We start from the raw sequence: 15119 nt of genomic DNA, 5'->3' as shown, positions 1-15119 counted from the left end.
CCAGAAATGAAGCATGGATCAGGACCCACATGTAGTGGCCATGGCTTGGGAAAGGGTCACTATTTCAGTGGTTTACTTTGTTGGTTGGTCCAAGAATCACCACTGGAAGACATCACCATGTCCTTCCTCCCCCAGGATCAGGTTCCCACCCTCAGCCCTCCATGATTACGGCAGGATAATAGAGCTTCTCCTCACAGGGGACTGATTTGGTTTCTCACTCCTCCCAGACACACGGGCATATTACTATAGGCCTATGGCCAGTCCTGCTCCCAAGAGACTGGCCTTGTTTCATGGGCTCACCTTTCCTATCTAATGTCCATCAACTGTCCAACATCCAGTGATGTCCAGCATCTGAGGAGACTGTGTATGCACAGCTTGAGGCTCAACTGTGTAACTGTCACCCACCAAAGGTGCATTTAAAATCTCACAACATGGGCTTCCCTGGTGGTGCAGTGGTTGAGAATCCGCCTGCCAGTGCAGGGGACATGGGTTCAATCCCTGGTCCAGGAAGATCCTGCATGTCGTGGAGCAGCTAAGCCTGTGCGCCACAACTACTGAGCCTGCGCTCTAGAGCCCACGAACCACAACTACTGAGCCCACGTGCCACAACTACTGAAGCCCGCGCCCCTAGAGCCCACGCTCTGCAACAAGAGAAGCCACCACAATGAGAAGCCCGCGCACCGCCACGAAGAGTAGCCCCCGTTCGCCACAACCGGAGAAAGCCCTCACGCAGCAACGAAGACCCAACGCAGCCAGAAACAATAAATAAATAAAATAAAATAATAAAATAAATAAATTGATAAAAAGAAAATCCCACAGTGTTCTCATAGATAAGAGGGGAAACTGAAGCACAGTTCCCACATGTTACCTGGAGCCCGTGTTCACAAATTAACAAGCCATTGAGCTTAGACACTAAGGAGTCATACTTAAAGGCAATTAATTAATTTATTAGGCATTAATGGGTCTATCGCACTGTTGACTATTAAAATATTTTAAATGATTTAAATGAGACTTCATTATAAAATGCTAGTATCCTCAAATATTAGAGTTAGAAGAAGCCTCCTTTAGTCAACCATCCTCCTTTTATAGAGCCCGCCAGGAGTCCCTGGCGGGTTAAGTGATGCACCCAAGATCCCAAAACTAGTTGAGGAAGAGAGTTTGCATCAGAAACCATCTGCCTCCACTTCTGGTGTTACTTTACTACACCACAGTGCTAAACTTGTCTGGATTTGACTTTCTTTTAACATGCTAATTTCATTTCTAATTGCAGAAAAAGTTGTCAGCCACCAAGTTTTAAAGGAGAAACCCGTGTTTCTCTATTACAATGCTATTGATTTTAACTCTTATTTTGATTTCCAAATATCAGTGGAGCTTTCTTTGCTGAGCGCCCTAGCTTGGTTTCTTTCCATCTCTCCCTCCTGCCCCTGTACTGCACACAGCTCAATTAAATGAAAAACATTCTTCCTCTATATGTGGATTCTTGTCCCCCTGTGTTGAGAACCCAAGTTAATCCTTGAGCTCAGATAACTAATTTTTAAAAACTCAGAACCAGAAAGAAAGCCATAAAGAATAATTACGTTGGCATACAGAAATACATACATATATTTGTGTGTATATATAAATTACATATATATAAAGATAAAATATTAAAAGGAGGAAACCTCCTTAAAACTGCCCAAACTCTTTCAGGCACCTCCATGTCAAGGCAAAGAGTTCCATAAATTGAACATTTTATGAGTGAGGGAGCAGACCCTGGGCTCTGCACCCCTCCCCACCTCTCCTCTCCGGAGGTAGAATCTCTTTGGGGCCTGCTGAGAAGTAGGCTGTGACATTCTTAAAGGGATGGAAATAAGGTTTTATAATCTCCTGCTATTACCTCTTAAATACAGATCATGTCTCAAAGTTTCAACACCATAATTTGTTCCCCCAGACCCAAGCACAGTCTGGGATCCTTACTCTGAGTAGGTAGAAATTTCTCACTCACTTGTGTGTAGTCTTCAGACACCAGAATAAATCCATTATTGTCTATGAGGTAACAGTTCACAGTCTAGAAAATAAAAACACCACAGTTTCAACTTTGGGTTCTCAGACTGCTTTTACACGAAATGACGTACTTCCAACCTGAGAGACACCTATTTTAGGCTGTTTTGGGAGAACTGGAAATGCCTGCTGGCTCTAGGAGTTAAGGCTATGGTTAAGCTAACCCCAGCACTTACTCTTCAAAACTAATTAACAAAAATAAAACACGAAGCAAGCCTTGAACATCCCCGATTAGGATAAAAAGAATATACATTTTAAAGTTATGCATTACAGTTTATCTTCCTTTTCAAAAATTTTTATGACCTGAATAATATTTCCCAGGAACAAAGTGTCCAGAGGCCCCCGAGCCTGTATTCATGGTGGTTGAAGTACAGCCTGTTTTGAAAGCAAAACGCCAGCACAATGCCATTACTTTAATGATGTATTAATGAAAACACCGTGTCAGCTCAGAAGACCATCAGGGGACCAGGTAATATTTTTTAATTTGTTCATAGACTTAGGCAGGAGGGAAGGGGCAGAACTTCTGTTAAAGGGTCCCCTCAGGCCTCCTAAAGGTTTTCAAACTGTGTTTTTAATTGGGAGTTGGATTTGGGGGCAGGGCTGTTAGCTTTTGGTAGCTCAGATTTATAAATTGTAGCAAGGTAAGCCCAAACCTCTGCTTCCCCCACGCTACTTTAATCTCAAGTGAATGATTTGCTACAGGCTAAGTCTTAATTACAGTGCTGTGGAGTTTAAATTTAAGGTTTAATTCCGTCCTTGATGTAACTCAGTTTCTATTTATTGCAGCTTTACATACCGACTGCAACATTTAATTTGTAACATATCTTTACCCTGAGCTAAATTCCCCTAGCTCCAGACCACTGCAGGGCTGGTGTTTTCTGGGACATTTACCTATCTGTGTAGTCAATTTTAGTGAGGCACAAAAGTACAGCAGTAAGTTGGTCAGAAAGATGCATCCTTTATTAGTAGGCAATGGTGGAGAATCGGCAGAAAATTAAAAGCCCTGCTAGCATGTTTTAGAAATGAGTTGGCTGCTTTGGTGAGCAAGCGTTTCTCTTGGTTATCCCAAGGGGCTAGATGAATGACTTGGTCACACTCTTGCTATTAAAAGAAGCTCTTAGCTGCAAGGAGACTACTTTGTCCCTGGTGGTAGTCTTGACAAACATTCTCCTTTTTTAGGACACAGCACTATGAAAGCACTCATAGAGTTCTGCTGTCCAATATGGCAGCCACGAGCTACATGCAGAGTTAAGCTTAATTTTAAGTTAATTGGGTCATATCAGACAAATCTATACCCTTGTTTATTTGAGTATCCTGATTGTCATTTTGCAGATATAGACCCTGATGCAAAGGGAGGTTAACCTCCTTTCAGTCATACATGTTGAGCACAGAAGTGGCCTCCATATTAAAATACTGACTCTCCAAATCCTTGCAATTGCATAGAGATCCAAAGTCATCATAACTCACCCTCTATCCCTAATTATAAAGTGAGTGCCTACTCAAACATCCCTAGCCAACTGGTATTGCTGCTATTACACCTATATCTTTGGTCAATCTCTGTTCATCTAATGTTGTAAATATTAGACAGTACAAAGCAAATAGATTATAAAATCAATTGAAATCTTCGGAAAGAGGCAATATTTCATGAAGTCCATGAAAGTGATATTGGAGATCAGCTCCAATCACACAGGAAGCCGTTGGCACATTAGTATCTGTCAGAGGTAACACATGAAGAAAGAAAACGTCACCACAGATAACATGAAAGATGCTTCTGAAGAGAATGATTTCAAAAGCAAGGGACTAAGAGAAGCTCCTGGGGAAACTGATCAAACTCCACTACATTTGACCTTCCTTGTGATCACTCTGAGAAAATCAAATATAAAGTGAAGGATTCTACATTGTGATTTTTATAATTTTATCAGAAATATTATACTCCCTACTCCCAAACCAAATGTGTCCTTTGTTTATAGAATTAGAGTATGACTGCAATTATAATTTAAATTTGTTAAATAAAATAAATGTATTTTCACCATTTCCACTTTATTTAGAGACAAAGCTTCACTGAAATGTTTCATTATTTGCCATTAATGTTTGTTTCTTTCCCCACCCTCATTTCTTGGAAATGAGGACCTCTGTGCTCCTTATAATGGCCAGCACTGGGTGGAATTAAGGTTGGATTGGCCATTAGGAGACTCACTTCTCAGGTATCCACCTTTGCTCCTACTCTCTTCTGGTGTGGAAGGCACAGAGGGAAGGCATCTGTAAGAAACAGATATTGCCAACACTGTGATTGACAAATCACTGAGAAAATCACAGGTCAGAAGCAAGGATGCTGTGTCACTGATGTAGAATTGGGTCCCTTAATCTGAAAGGTGTCATTTAGTTTTCATTATAGACAATATTGCTATGTTAGGTATATTTAGTCTCTGTAAAGACTTCATAAACAGACCTTCCTTGATTAAATTATCGGGAAGTATGGTGGAATGGAGTAAGGCCACTGGAGTAAAGCGAGCAGGGTACTGGGTTATGAAACAGGACAGAATTAGCCAGATTCCAGTCTGATAAATTGTTTTCTCTGTCTCTTTACAATAAATGGCCAATCACCTTCTGCATACTCCCTCCTCCAGTAAAAGTAAATAGAGGAGATATTTTCTCAGCTTTCCCTCACTATGCTACTTCTGCCCCAAATTAGATACTATGCTACTTTGTATCTCTAGGCTACTTTCTACTACGCTACTTTGTATCTCTCAGAAGGAGTCTGCCCAGAGCCCTGTCCCAAGGGTAGACTGACAGGCTGAAGGGCTTGGGGAAACCAGGAGCTCTAAGTTTTGACAGATATTGTAAGCAACCACTCCACAGCCACCTGTGACAAAACATGTAAAGATGAGGTTGTTTGAAAAATGCAGAGACAAAGACAGAGTAGGTGAGAGAAGTTGTCTGTTTTTAAAAAGGTATCTTTCTTCAACTACTTGATGACTCAGTATTGCTCAGAGAAGTCCTATTCCAGGCCACAAAGGCAGGTCAGGTAGATATCTGAGGTTTAGAGCCCCAAACCAGGCCATGGGAATTGGGCAGTCACAGATAGAAAGGAAAGCTGGGGAGAAAGTGTACTTGGGGGTGAGAAACACAGCACCACGCCTGTGTTACCTGGAAGGTTACCTGTGTTACCTGAGGCTAAGATACTAGCTTGAGAATCGGAGACTTTGACAGTTGCTATCAGTGTGACCTTGAGCAAAGCCTGTTAACACTCCCAGTCTCAGTTTCCTTATCTGAATGATGGAGACAGCAACAACTATTTCAGAGGAGTGGTGAGATTAAGTAGGCCAGCGAGTACAAACTGCTGAGCACAGAGCAAGGTGCATAGTGAGTATCTGAAGGACTTGTGCTTGTGTCTATTCAGCATATGATGTTTATTGGTTACCTACTGTGTGCCCTCTTTATAAGTATCCTACTGCTGCAAACTGAGTTTCTCAGAAAGGGAAGTTGTTACATAGTTTATAGCAAGAGGCTGGGGAGGCAAGTCAGCTGATAAGCATGTGCGCTCATCTCCCCTGCTAACCAGTTAGCTCCTGGAGGACAGGGGCTATTTCTGACTCTGCTTCCCATTGACTCCCTGGGTGTTGGAGGTACCAGGCACATAAGGAGGGCTCAGTAAACGTGTCTTGAAGGAATGAGTGAGTGTGTGAGAGGCTGCCTCTTAGGTTCTGAAGTTAACGTTCGCCTTGGGTGGAATGGAGCTCCTTAAAGTCGTCAGTCAGGCCCATGGCCAGGCCCTCCATGAAGATGGATCTACAAGCCAGGAAGACATCTGGCCATACCGACTCCACCCACTGGCCCAGGGCACTCTAGCCAAGGCCCAGGGAGGCCATTGTTGGGAGAGACAGAGGGGCTGGAGTGGATCCAAGGCAAAGCATGTCTGATAAGACTGTGGGAGTTGGGCCAGGTCTTCAGTACAGAGGAGAAGCCAGAAGCATGTGAACTTAATGAGCCCCCACAGCTGTTTTTAATGGGGACCTGATCACTCGAGGGCAGTTCGGGGAGTGGAGGGACATGGCCTCAAAGACTTAATTAAAAGCTATGAAAGGGGAATGACACGTGGAAAGAGTCTGCTGAAAGGATGGAAAGGGGCCTGGCTTTTCCATTTAAAACGATGTCAACTGCTTGCCTGAAGCCAAAATTTAGAGTCAAAATGGGAAATGGATGATAGTTTCAAAGTGCAAAATGAGCATCAGATCAAGTTCAGCAATCCAGCAAATTCCATGCTTAATTTTCAAAGTGTGTGAACTTTTAAAATGATATTTGAATGGGGGTCCATCCCAATGGCTGCTAAAGGAGATCATTAGTAGTGAGGAAGCCATGCCCAAGTGGAAACTGTCATTGCCTGAAGTGTATATGTGGTTGCCGTCTGAGGTTTTAGGTTCAGGTGAGCCACTACTCTAAGGGAAGAACACGTCTGCAGACGTTTTTGTTTGATAGCTAATGTTTACTGAGTGCTTACCATTCGCCAGGAGCTGTGCTATACAGTTTTCATATATTATCTCATTCATCTTCATCATTACTCTGTGAGGTAGGTGTTTCTACCCCCATTGTATAGTTGAGGAAACAAAGGCAAGGCTTATTACTGTCAGAGTCACAGTTTGAAGCTGTTCTAACTCCACAGCCTATACCTTTAACCACTATGCTAGACCACCTGTGAAATCAGTTACTGAACAACTAATATATATTGTATGTTTTGAAGTCTAAGTGGGAATCCATTTCCACTTATTTCTATATATGAGAATGCACAGAGGCAGTGTGGGTTGTAGGAACACTGCCTCTAACTTTATTCATCAAATTATTCAACCAACTATTCATCCATCCAGCCAAACAATCAACTAGAAACCAATCAATCAACCAACCCAACTATCCAAAACACCATCAATCACACTAGCCAACCAACCATCCATCCAGTCACCCAACTAACCAACCAACTGTCCTCAGTTCCTTTACCACAAATAGGGATTAGTAATTGTACAAGTAAAGGGCTTAACATAGGGCCTTGTGACACTGATTAATCAATATTATTGTTGAGCTGAGTTGTCTTGAGCTGAACACTCCAGTAAGACAATTAATGCCTCAAAGACAGAGGAGAGGTTTGAAGCCACTTGACTATCCTATGAATGGCATCCCCAAACTTACTGAAAGGGTGTTGATCATAAAACATCATAGGGTACTCTTTCCTACAGGAAAATTATTTTTGATCTGATGGTCAGGAAAAATTGGGGTTTTGCTGAAAAGATGATTGATTAGTTTTTACTCTTTGGATAGTAACTCATATAGCAATTATGTTTTTTTTTAAACTGGCAGCCAGATCTTCGGGGACTGAGCATTTTGTACTTTAGCTTCACCCTGGACTCCCTTTTATATTTCTCTACTTGTCTTTGCTTCACCTACTTTTTGGAAATATACTTCTAATCTATGTTTTCTGAGTTAGAATTACGTTTGGTTAGGATTTCTTTAATCCCTGTGGTAACCAGAAGGAATATGAATGTGTGATCATTTATAAGTTCCAGTTTATGTATTGACTAATGGTTTGGCTGACTCAGAGAGAGGAAGGCCGCCTAAGCCAAAGTGAAAGGCCACTTCACACCTGCTTGATCCAAAATGTGGGGCAGAAGATACATGGGATTGGATGCTGTAAAAACTTAAATCTGATGGACAGACTTAGGACAGTGGTAATCTTTTTTCTTCTATTGCTCATGTGTGGAATTCAAATTCCTCCTCCCAAGATTGAGGGAGAGGGAGAGAGATAAAGAGAAAGAAAGAAGGGAGGGAAAGGGAGTTGTAGGAGGGAAGCATTATGCTAGAATGCAACATTCTGAGTTTTCAACTCTTTGATTTTTGGCTTATTACACGAAATTAAGCAAGTCATTTTATTTCTCTGATCCTCAGTTTCTCCCTCTGCAAAATGGGTCATATATTCCTAACCATTTCATTGGGTAGTTAAGAAGATGAAAAGAGGTACCCCATGGGGAGAAAACTTTGAGAGTTGTAATATGAGTTTCAAATGGCAGTAATTTGTATCGTTTTTTATAAAATGCCAAAGTCCCAGTAGTGCTGTTCGTGGGACATTTACATCACATTTCTCCAGCTCTCATAAACTATCTGATTGGGAGAAGAAAGAAAAAGAAAGAAACAAAGCAAATGTCCTTGGGTTTTTGGAGATTGGTCCAGAGCCATCTGTTAGACCTGGCTCTGTGAGACATTCCCCCTGTGAGAAAACACCCTTAGTTATCCAGCCACTCTACCACCACCCGCCTCCGCCCCTGCCACCCCCAACTTGATTAGGGCAGACCCAGGGCCAGGAGGCCATCATACCTCATCATCACAGCTGATAGAGCATTTGCCATCCAGAGAGGCGCACTGTGGGGTGAGGGGGAAACAAAAGGAAACGTGTCATTTGGACACACCAGCGTCTGCTATGACTGCCACTTAGTTACTCAAGGACAGCCTATCAAAGTCCTAGCCTGTTATGTAAATTTCATCCAAATTTCATCCAAAGGGAATGTACTCTCTAGGATGAGTACCAGCTCTAAACAGTAATATAAAAGACAATTTGGGGACTTCCTGGTGGCACAGTGGTTAAGAATCCGCCTGCCAATGCAGGGGACACGGGTTCAAGCCCTGGTCCAGGAAGATCCCACATGCCCCGGAGCAACTAAGCCCGTGCGCCACAACTACCAAGCCTGCATTCTAGAGCCCGTGAGCCACAACTGCTGAGCCCACGTGCCACAACTACTGAAGTCCATGTGCCTAGAGCCCGTGCTCCGCAACAAGAGAAGCCAGCCTGCTCACTGCAATTAGAGAAAGCTCGCGCAACAAAGACCCAACGCAGCCAAAAATAAATAAATTTATTTTTAAAAAAAGACAATTTTGGGGTAACAGGGCCCTTTTTCATTTTAATTTATGTTGTCCATTTTAATTTATGCTTCATTCAATATTGATGTCTTTTTAAGACCTCAAATCTTTGAGTAACAAGAAATATAATTATGTATTCATTTAATTTTAAATTAACCCCCAGTGACTTTTTTTTAAAACTCCTGTCTGTGTTCTTGGTACATAGTTTCCTAAAGTATCTTCATTTAAGAAATGATATACCATTTCAATATTTAGAATTGGACAGATGGAGGCAAATTATGTGTTGCCATTTCTGCTGAATTACTGAACAAATACCACTGAGATTACTTAGTACAGAATGTATAGTGCAAGTAAAGAATGTTCCCAGATTATCCAAGGCAGAGAAGCCCTTGGCCAAAGAAGGCATGCTTAGTCTAACCTAGTTATGCAAAAGCCTTCAAAAGAGATTCACAAATAAGTAATTGGGCACCACAAGATTAAAAGAAAGTCACTATGAAAATCTGCAAAAGTCCCCAATACTTAGAAGAAACACTTCTCTTTTAGAAGGTCACTAGTTTGATCTCACAATTACAACTGTTGCAGGAGCAAATTCCCTGCTTTCCCAGCATGTGGTGTCTAACACGCTGTCAGCCCTTTACTTTGCAGTGAAATGAAAGGTAATCTGAGCAGCCCAGCAGTTCATTTTACAAATATTCATCGGAAATCTGGCACTTTTAGGCTCCGGGTACTCAAATGTGAACACCTGTAGAATAACAGTGTCGCTAATGCTTCAACATGCTGATTATAACTTACCTGTCTGCTGGCAGTCCAGAACTTCCTTTGGAAAAATTCAAGTTTCATCTGAATGCCTACAGCTTGGACAAATTATAAATAAAACATGGCATTAGAGATCTCTTTACACAATTATTTAAGATTATCATTGAAAATTATCTGTCAAGGTAAGATGCTGATGTAAGCATATCAGATAAGAACACTTAAAAACTAAATTTACAGTGAAGCATACAACTAAAACATTTTATCTTTCAGGTAAGGAATTTTCAAGGTTACCTGTACTCATAGAACTCTTGACAGAACAAACTGAGCACAGTGCAGATGGCTTTTTGGAGAGATGTTACTTGAGTGTTTCTAAAATTCATATACTTGTGGTCACCACCCTCCCCAGCACAGCTGAAAACAGGAATGGAAATAAGAAGGATATTCAGAAGATCACGGTTTCTTCAGGGTTCCCATTTCAGGGTTCCCAATTATCATTGCATGAACTTGCATGCCTAAAATGTGTACTCTGCATATATTTTTGAGATATGAAACTTGAAAAGTACTTGTCCTGAGGCTGGTGTTTGGAAGCAAGTCACTTGGCCATGATGTGACTTTGTTGAACTGTCCCCCAGCATCCACATCTCAGTGATCTTCTCTCCCCAGCAACTCTGGTGGAATTATATAGTTCTTTGCTTGTCTGTGGAAAGTTCCCTAAGGCAACAGTGGATGCTACTTCTAGTAAGAGAAATGTGCAGAAATGGAAGAGGTTAAGAAAGTGATTTGAAACTCTGGGAAGAATTCGGTGGAACCTCAGAACTAGGCAATGAACAAGCTCAGAATATTTCTCTCTATGAAGTCAAGACAAAGTAACTCTTGAAACCGTTTTCAAAAGTACTCAAGTCAGGGAAAAAAGCTCGTCAGATGGTGAGAAAACTTCAGAGGAGATGGAAAGAAAGAATGAGACTCTGTGCTGGAAACACTGCACTCCCCAAGGGACACCATTCAGCCCTGGGCGGTTTTGCAAACTTCAGTCCATTGCACACAACTTCCCCAATTTTTGCCATATCCTTATACCACCAGTATTGTTATTTATCTTTCCACATGTTTTTTCTTTTGCTGAAATACCTACAGTAACTTCAATCTACATAATAATACATATCAAAAGAGATACACAATTACCAAAAAAAAAAAAAAAAACAACAACAAAGAAAAACCAAGTTCACCCATATACTTTTATGTGGCCACCATGTTAGATGCCCCCCACCAACTCCCACCTTGGGTAAACGTTCTTCTGCTGGCTTCTGGAACTTGAAGATTTATGAAGGTCTTGGGCTGTTACCCTTATAAGTACCAAGTACATTTCTACTTCCTAAACAAATTGTTGGAGCAAGACCTGAGAGTCAAAGTTAACTGGGATATGTACACTTAGAGAGACTCATCCTCTATCTTTGCACTTAGAATGTCAGACTCTAGGGTGAGACTAGAGCTAAGCATGGCTGTAACATGCAGAATGGAAGACTCTGAAATGCACCATTTCAGCACTCTGGGTTCATCCCGCTTTACCCAAAGTGTCTTCCATCTTCCGGAGCACAAGCTCCCCAGCGACAGGGACATGTTGTTGCTCCCCACTGGATCCCTGCCTCCAGCAAGGTGCCAAGCACATAGATGACTCACTGGTAAATGATTGCTTTTTTAGAAAATCTGTTCCAGTGATAGTATAGTCACTAGATGGATGGATGGATACATAGATAGATAAACATCAGTGTGAATTATAATCATACCTGAATAAAGGTTTTTCAGTGGCAGTTCTCAACACATTAGAACCATCTGGGGGACTTCAAAAAAACATTCTGATGCCTGGTGCCTTCCCCCTCCACACTAAGACCATTTAAATCAGAATTTCTGGGAGTGGAGCCTAGGCATGGGTATGTTTAAAAAGCACCTCAGGTGATCTGAATGTGCAGCCGGGGTTGAGCTAGGCTACTCCACAGGCCTTACTGTAGACAACAAGTTGGCTATGGAGGACCTACCACGATATGGGCCATTTGGTCAGACTATAGCATAAACTGCTCTTCCTAGCCCTGGAGAAAATTTCAGAGAATACCTGAAGGAGGCTGATATTGAAGCCTGAAGGCTGTTCACTGCAGTTTCAAATGAATCTTGTCTTCCAAAATGCCTGACGATCCATATCCCTATTGGAGACGAACCAACTGAGGAAGCTGTAAACCAAAGTGCTGGCTGGGTTTTTAGTCAGATCCACCGGCAGGCAGAGGTAAGAGCCTGACCTGGACTTAAGAAGGGGCTTGAGGCAAGTATCTCTGGTTCTACCAAACACAGGGAGGGATGAGAGAAAGCTGACCTCAGAGCAGAAGGCCTAAAAACTGTTGTGACATTCAGTCACTGGTATCTAAGAGGAGGGAGGAAAACGAGTTTTCTCTCTTCCTCCGTGTGTATCTCTTCAGGCCAAGGTCAACAGCCACGGCAGGCTTCGAGACACAACAGGATAAAAGCAGAGGGTTCCCTGAGAGAGTCACCCCACGGTGACCTTTCTATGGTGTTTCTATTCCCAGCAACCCAGAGCTGCCCCTGGCCCACCCATTGTCTACTGAGTTCCCCTGTCAGTCACCCATGCCCTTTCTGAGCACCCTTCCCATTCTCTGATGGAGGCCCTGTTTTCACCTCTCTAATGAAGCTAGCTGCTCCCTCCTGGGTGTTTATCCATCTCACATACTTGCAGCCTGCTATCATCTGCCCCTTTAGGTCTGTATCCCAGCTCCTCAGAGTGCTTTAATCTTGCTTCATGAGTCAGTCCCTCCATCCCATTAATCATGCAGGCTACTTCTCTCTGATCTCCCTCCAGCAGGCTGCATCCTCTCCCTGGTCCTGATGCCCTAAACTAGACACTACTTCCCTCACTCCTCACTCACTCCCTGTCTGGGCCATGAGGTCGATGCCAAAGGACTCCCAGACAGTCTTGATTATAATGGATCTGCTCCATTTTGCCCTGGCTGTGTTTTTTGTTGCCCACATCCCTTCCAGCAACTCTGGCCCATGGTTTCCCACTTCCGGGTTTGTAGTACATTCACCTACAAGTTAATATACTTCTCTATAATTAAGAGATTCACAAGCCCATTGGTGGGTCAATTTCACGACCATTTGTTCAGTGGCGCTTTCTATGCCAAGCTCTAAGCTGGGTGCTAAGGGGAATGAGACCACATGCTCCCTCAGAGTCTATGTGGGGAGTGGCCACGTGGTAAAAGCAACATCAGAGGCTTAAACAGAGAACTGTGGAGCACAGAGGATGGGGCAGACTTGGCCTGGGGGAATCGGTAAGAACTTTGTGTAAGATAAAACATGGAGATCTAACTCATAGAAAAAGTAAGAACAGAGGAAAGATGAGAATCAAGTGCAGAAACAGCACAGGCAAAAGGATGGAGCCTTTCCAAAGATCATACTGTCTTCTGAGGCTTGAAAGAATGTGCGTGGGGGAGATGGTTGTGCAGGCTGAGGTCAAATGGAAAATGGTCTTGAATGTCAGGCCAACACACCTGAAGAGTATCCTGTAGGCCAAGAGTTGGGCCAAGGGCCAAATTTAGCCTCTTTTTATCAATAAAGTTTTACTGGCACACAGGCACCCTTATGTGTTTACGTACTGTCTGGTACAACAGCAGTGCTGAGTAGTTGCAACAGAGGCTGAGTGGCCCACATAGCCTAAAATACTTACTGCTTGGCCATTTACAGAAAAAGTCTGCTGACACCTGCTTTAGGGTCTGAGGAGCCATTTAAGATATTGAAGTAGAAAAGTCAAAGGACCTCAGATCTGTATTTCAGAAGGTCCACAATGAAAGCCCTGAACAAGAAGGACTAGGAAATGGCCCGGACAGTGGGAGATAGGAGAGTGAGGTGAGTCAGGCAGCCACAGCCACTGGGTGCATTTGGCTAATTATCTCTTAAGTACAAACTGATTTAAAGTAAAAAACAAACAAACAAGCAAACACCAAAAAACCAGAATAAAAAATCCCCTCCACAAACAAACAAAAATGCTTAAGGGCATTCCTATGGTTAATTCTATTCAGAAAAACAAATACAAGCTTCCACAAACAGAAATTTAGCTTCCTCTTGCTATTTTCCTTTGTTTTGTTCCAGTTTTATTTTTCCTGTTTTCAACTTTTATCAGAAAAAAGATCATCATTACTTCAACAACTCCTCCTCTCTTCTCCCATCCCCCACACATCCCAAATGGAACCTGAGATATTTGTCATGCCCGTCTATTTTGTTCTTTCAACATTTCAAGCCATAACGGTATATTCTGATTCAAGTCAATCCTGCTAATTTAATAAGAAAAACAAGGACTGAAAATGCTTTAGCGAAACCCAAGTCCCAAAGAGAATGCAGAAAATTAAAACACCATTCCTGGGGTTTGAAATTTTTTAGACAGTCCAGAAAATCATCAACATATTTCTCCTGGAGTTCACGGTGCTCCTCACTTCCATTTGATTATAAAGGCTCCCCGGCTCCCTGCTAGGAACTTTCAACACAAGGATGGAGACAGAGTCCCTTTTCCATGACTGCATCTGGTGGTTCCTTACTCACCTCCCAGGAGCAGAACTGACCCAGAAGAAAAGTATCCCTGGGGACCCTTCCTAGAACGCCAATATCATGTGAGCCTCCTAGGACAATGACCTTAAGATACTAGGATGGTCTTTGGAAACCAACAAAACAGCAAAATCATCGTTATGAGAATTGTCATCCCAAAGAGCCCCAGAGCCTTTCATATGAAATATTCATGCATCTGGAGCACTGACACCTCATAATTTGCTTTGAATTAGTCAGGTTACTGTTGCCGTAACATACCTCAATACTCTAAAGTATGCGTGAGTACAGATTTTCAGCTCAGCAATACAGACCACAGAGCTTCCATGAAATATCTTCCTTCCAGTCTTCCTCTTTCCCCAACTCTCTAACTTCCTTCCTACCTACTTTTCCCCTCCCTCTCTTCGTCCAATGTTTATCAGAAACCAGATACGTGACAGGTGGTGAATGTATTGAAATGAAGACATAAGGGATGCAACAGCCATGGATGGAGGCCTGGGGAGGGCAGTCAAATTGCTGAAGAGAGGATCATACTTCAGGATATTCAGAGCTGACGGAGTCGAGCATGATCCAAGCACCAAAACACAATGGCACTTCATTTGCAGAATGTCAGTGATGAGTGCACTGGAATTGGGACCAACAGCTGACCTCACATGCTGCAGTCCTATGTTGTCCAAATTGGTGGCCAGTAGCTACATGTAGCTATTTAAATCAAAATTAAATAAAATTAATAATTTAGTGCCTAAGTTGCACTAGCCACATATTAACTGCTCAATATCCACATGAGGCTAGTGGCTACTATACTGGACCCAACAGATCCAGAACATTTTCAT

General features: G+C 42.5%; 1 protein-coding gene across 1 annotated transcript in view; it reads right to left on the bottom strand.

The window, feature by feature from the left end:
- CACNA2D3 (calcium voltage-gated channel auxiliary subunit alpha2delta 3) overlaps positions 1–15119 on the bottom strand; it is a 787629-nt gene that overhangs the window by 73893 nt on the left and 698617 nt on the right. The window contains exons 27-29 of the mRNA XM_079935575.1: positions 9730–9791; positions 8398–8442; positions 1985–2047 (exon numbers count right to left, since the gene is read on the bottom strand). Coding sequence (XP_079791701.1) covers positions 1985–2047; positions 8398–8442; positions 9730–9791 — 170 coding nt within the window. The remainder of the gene's footprint in view (positions 1–1984; positions 2048–8397; positions 8443–9729; positions 9792–15119) is intronic.

This window comes from Stenella coeruleoalba (assembly GCF_951394435.1).
Source record: "Stenella coeruleoalba genome assembly, chromosome: 10".
Lineage (NCBI taxonomy): Eukaryota > Metazoa > Chordata > Mammalia > Artiodactyla > Delphinidae > Stenella > Stenella coeruleoalba.
This window is presented reverse-complemented; position numbering and strand designations above follow the sequence as displayed.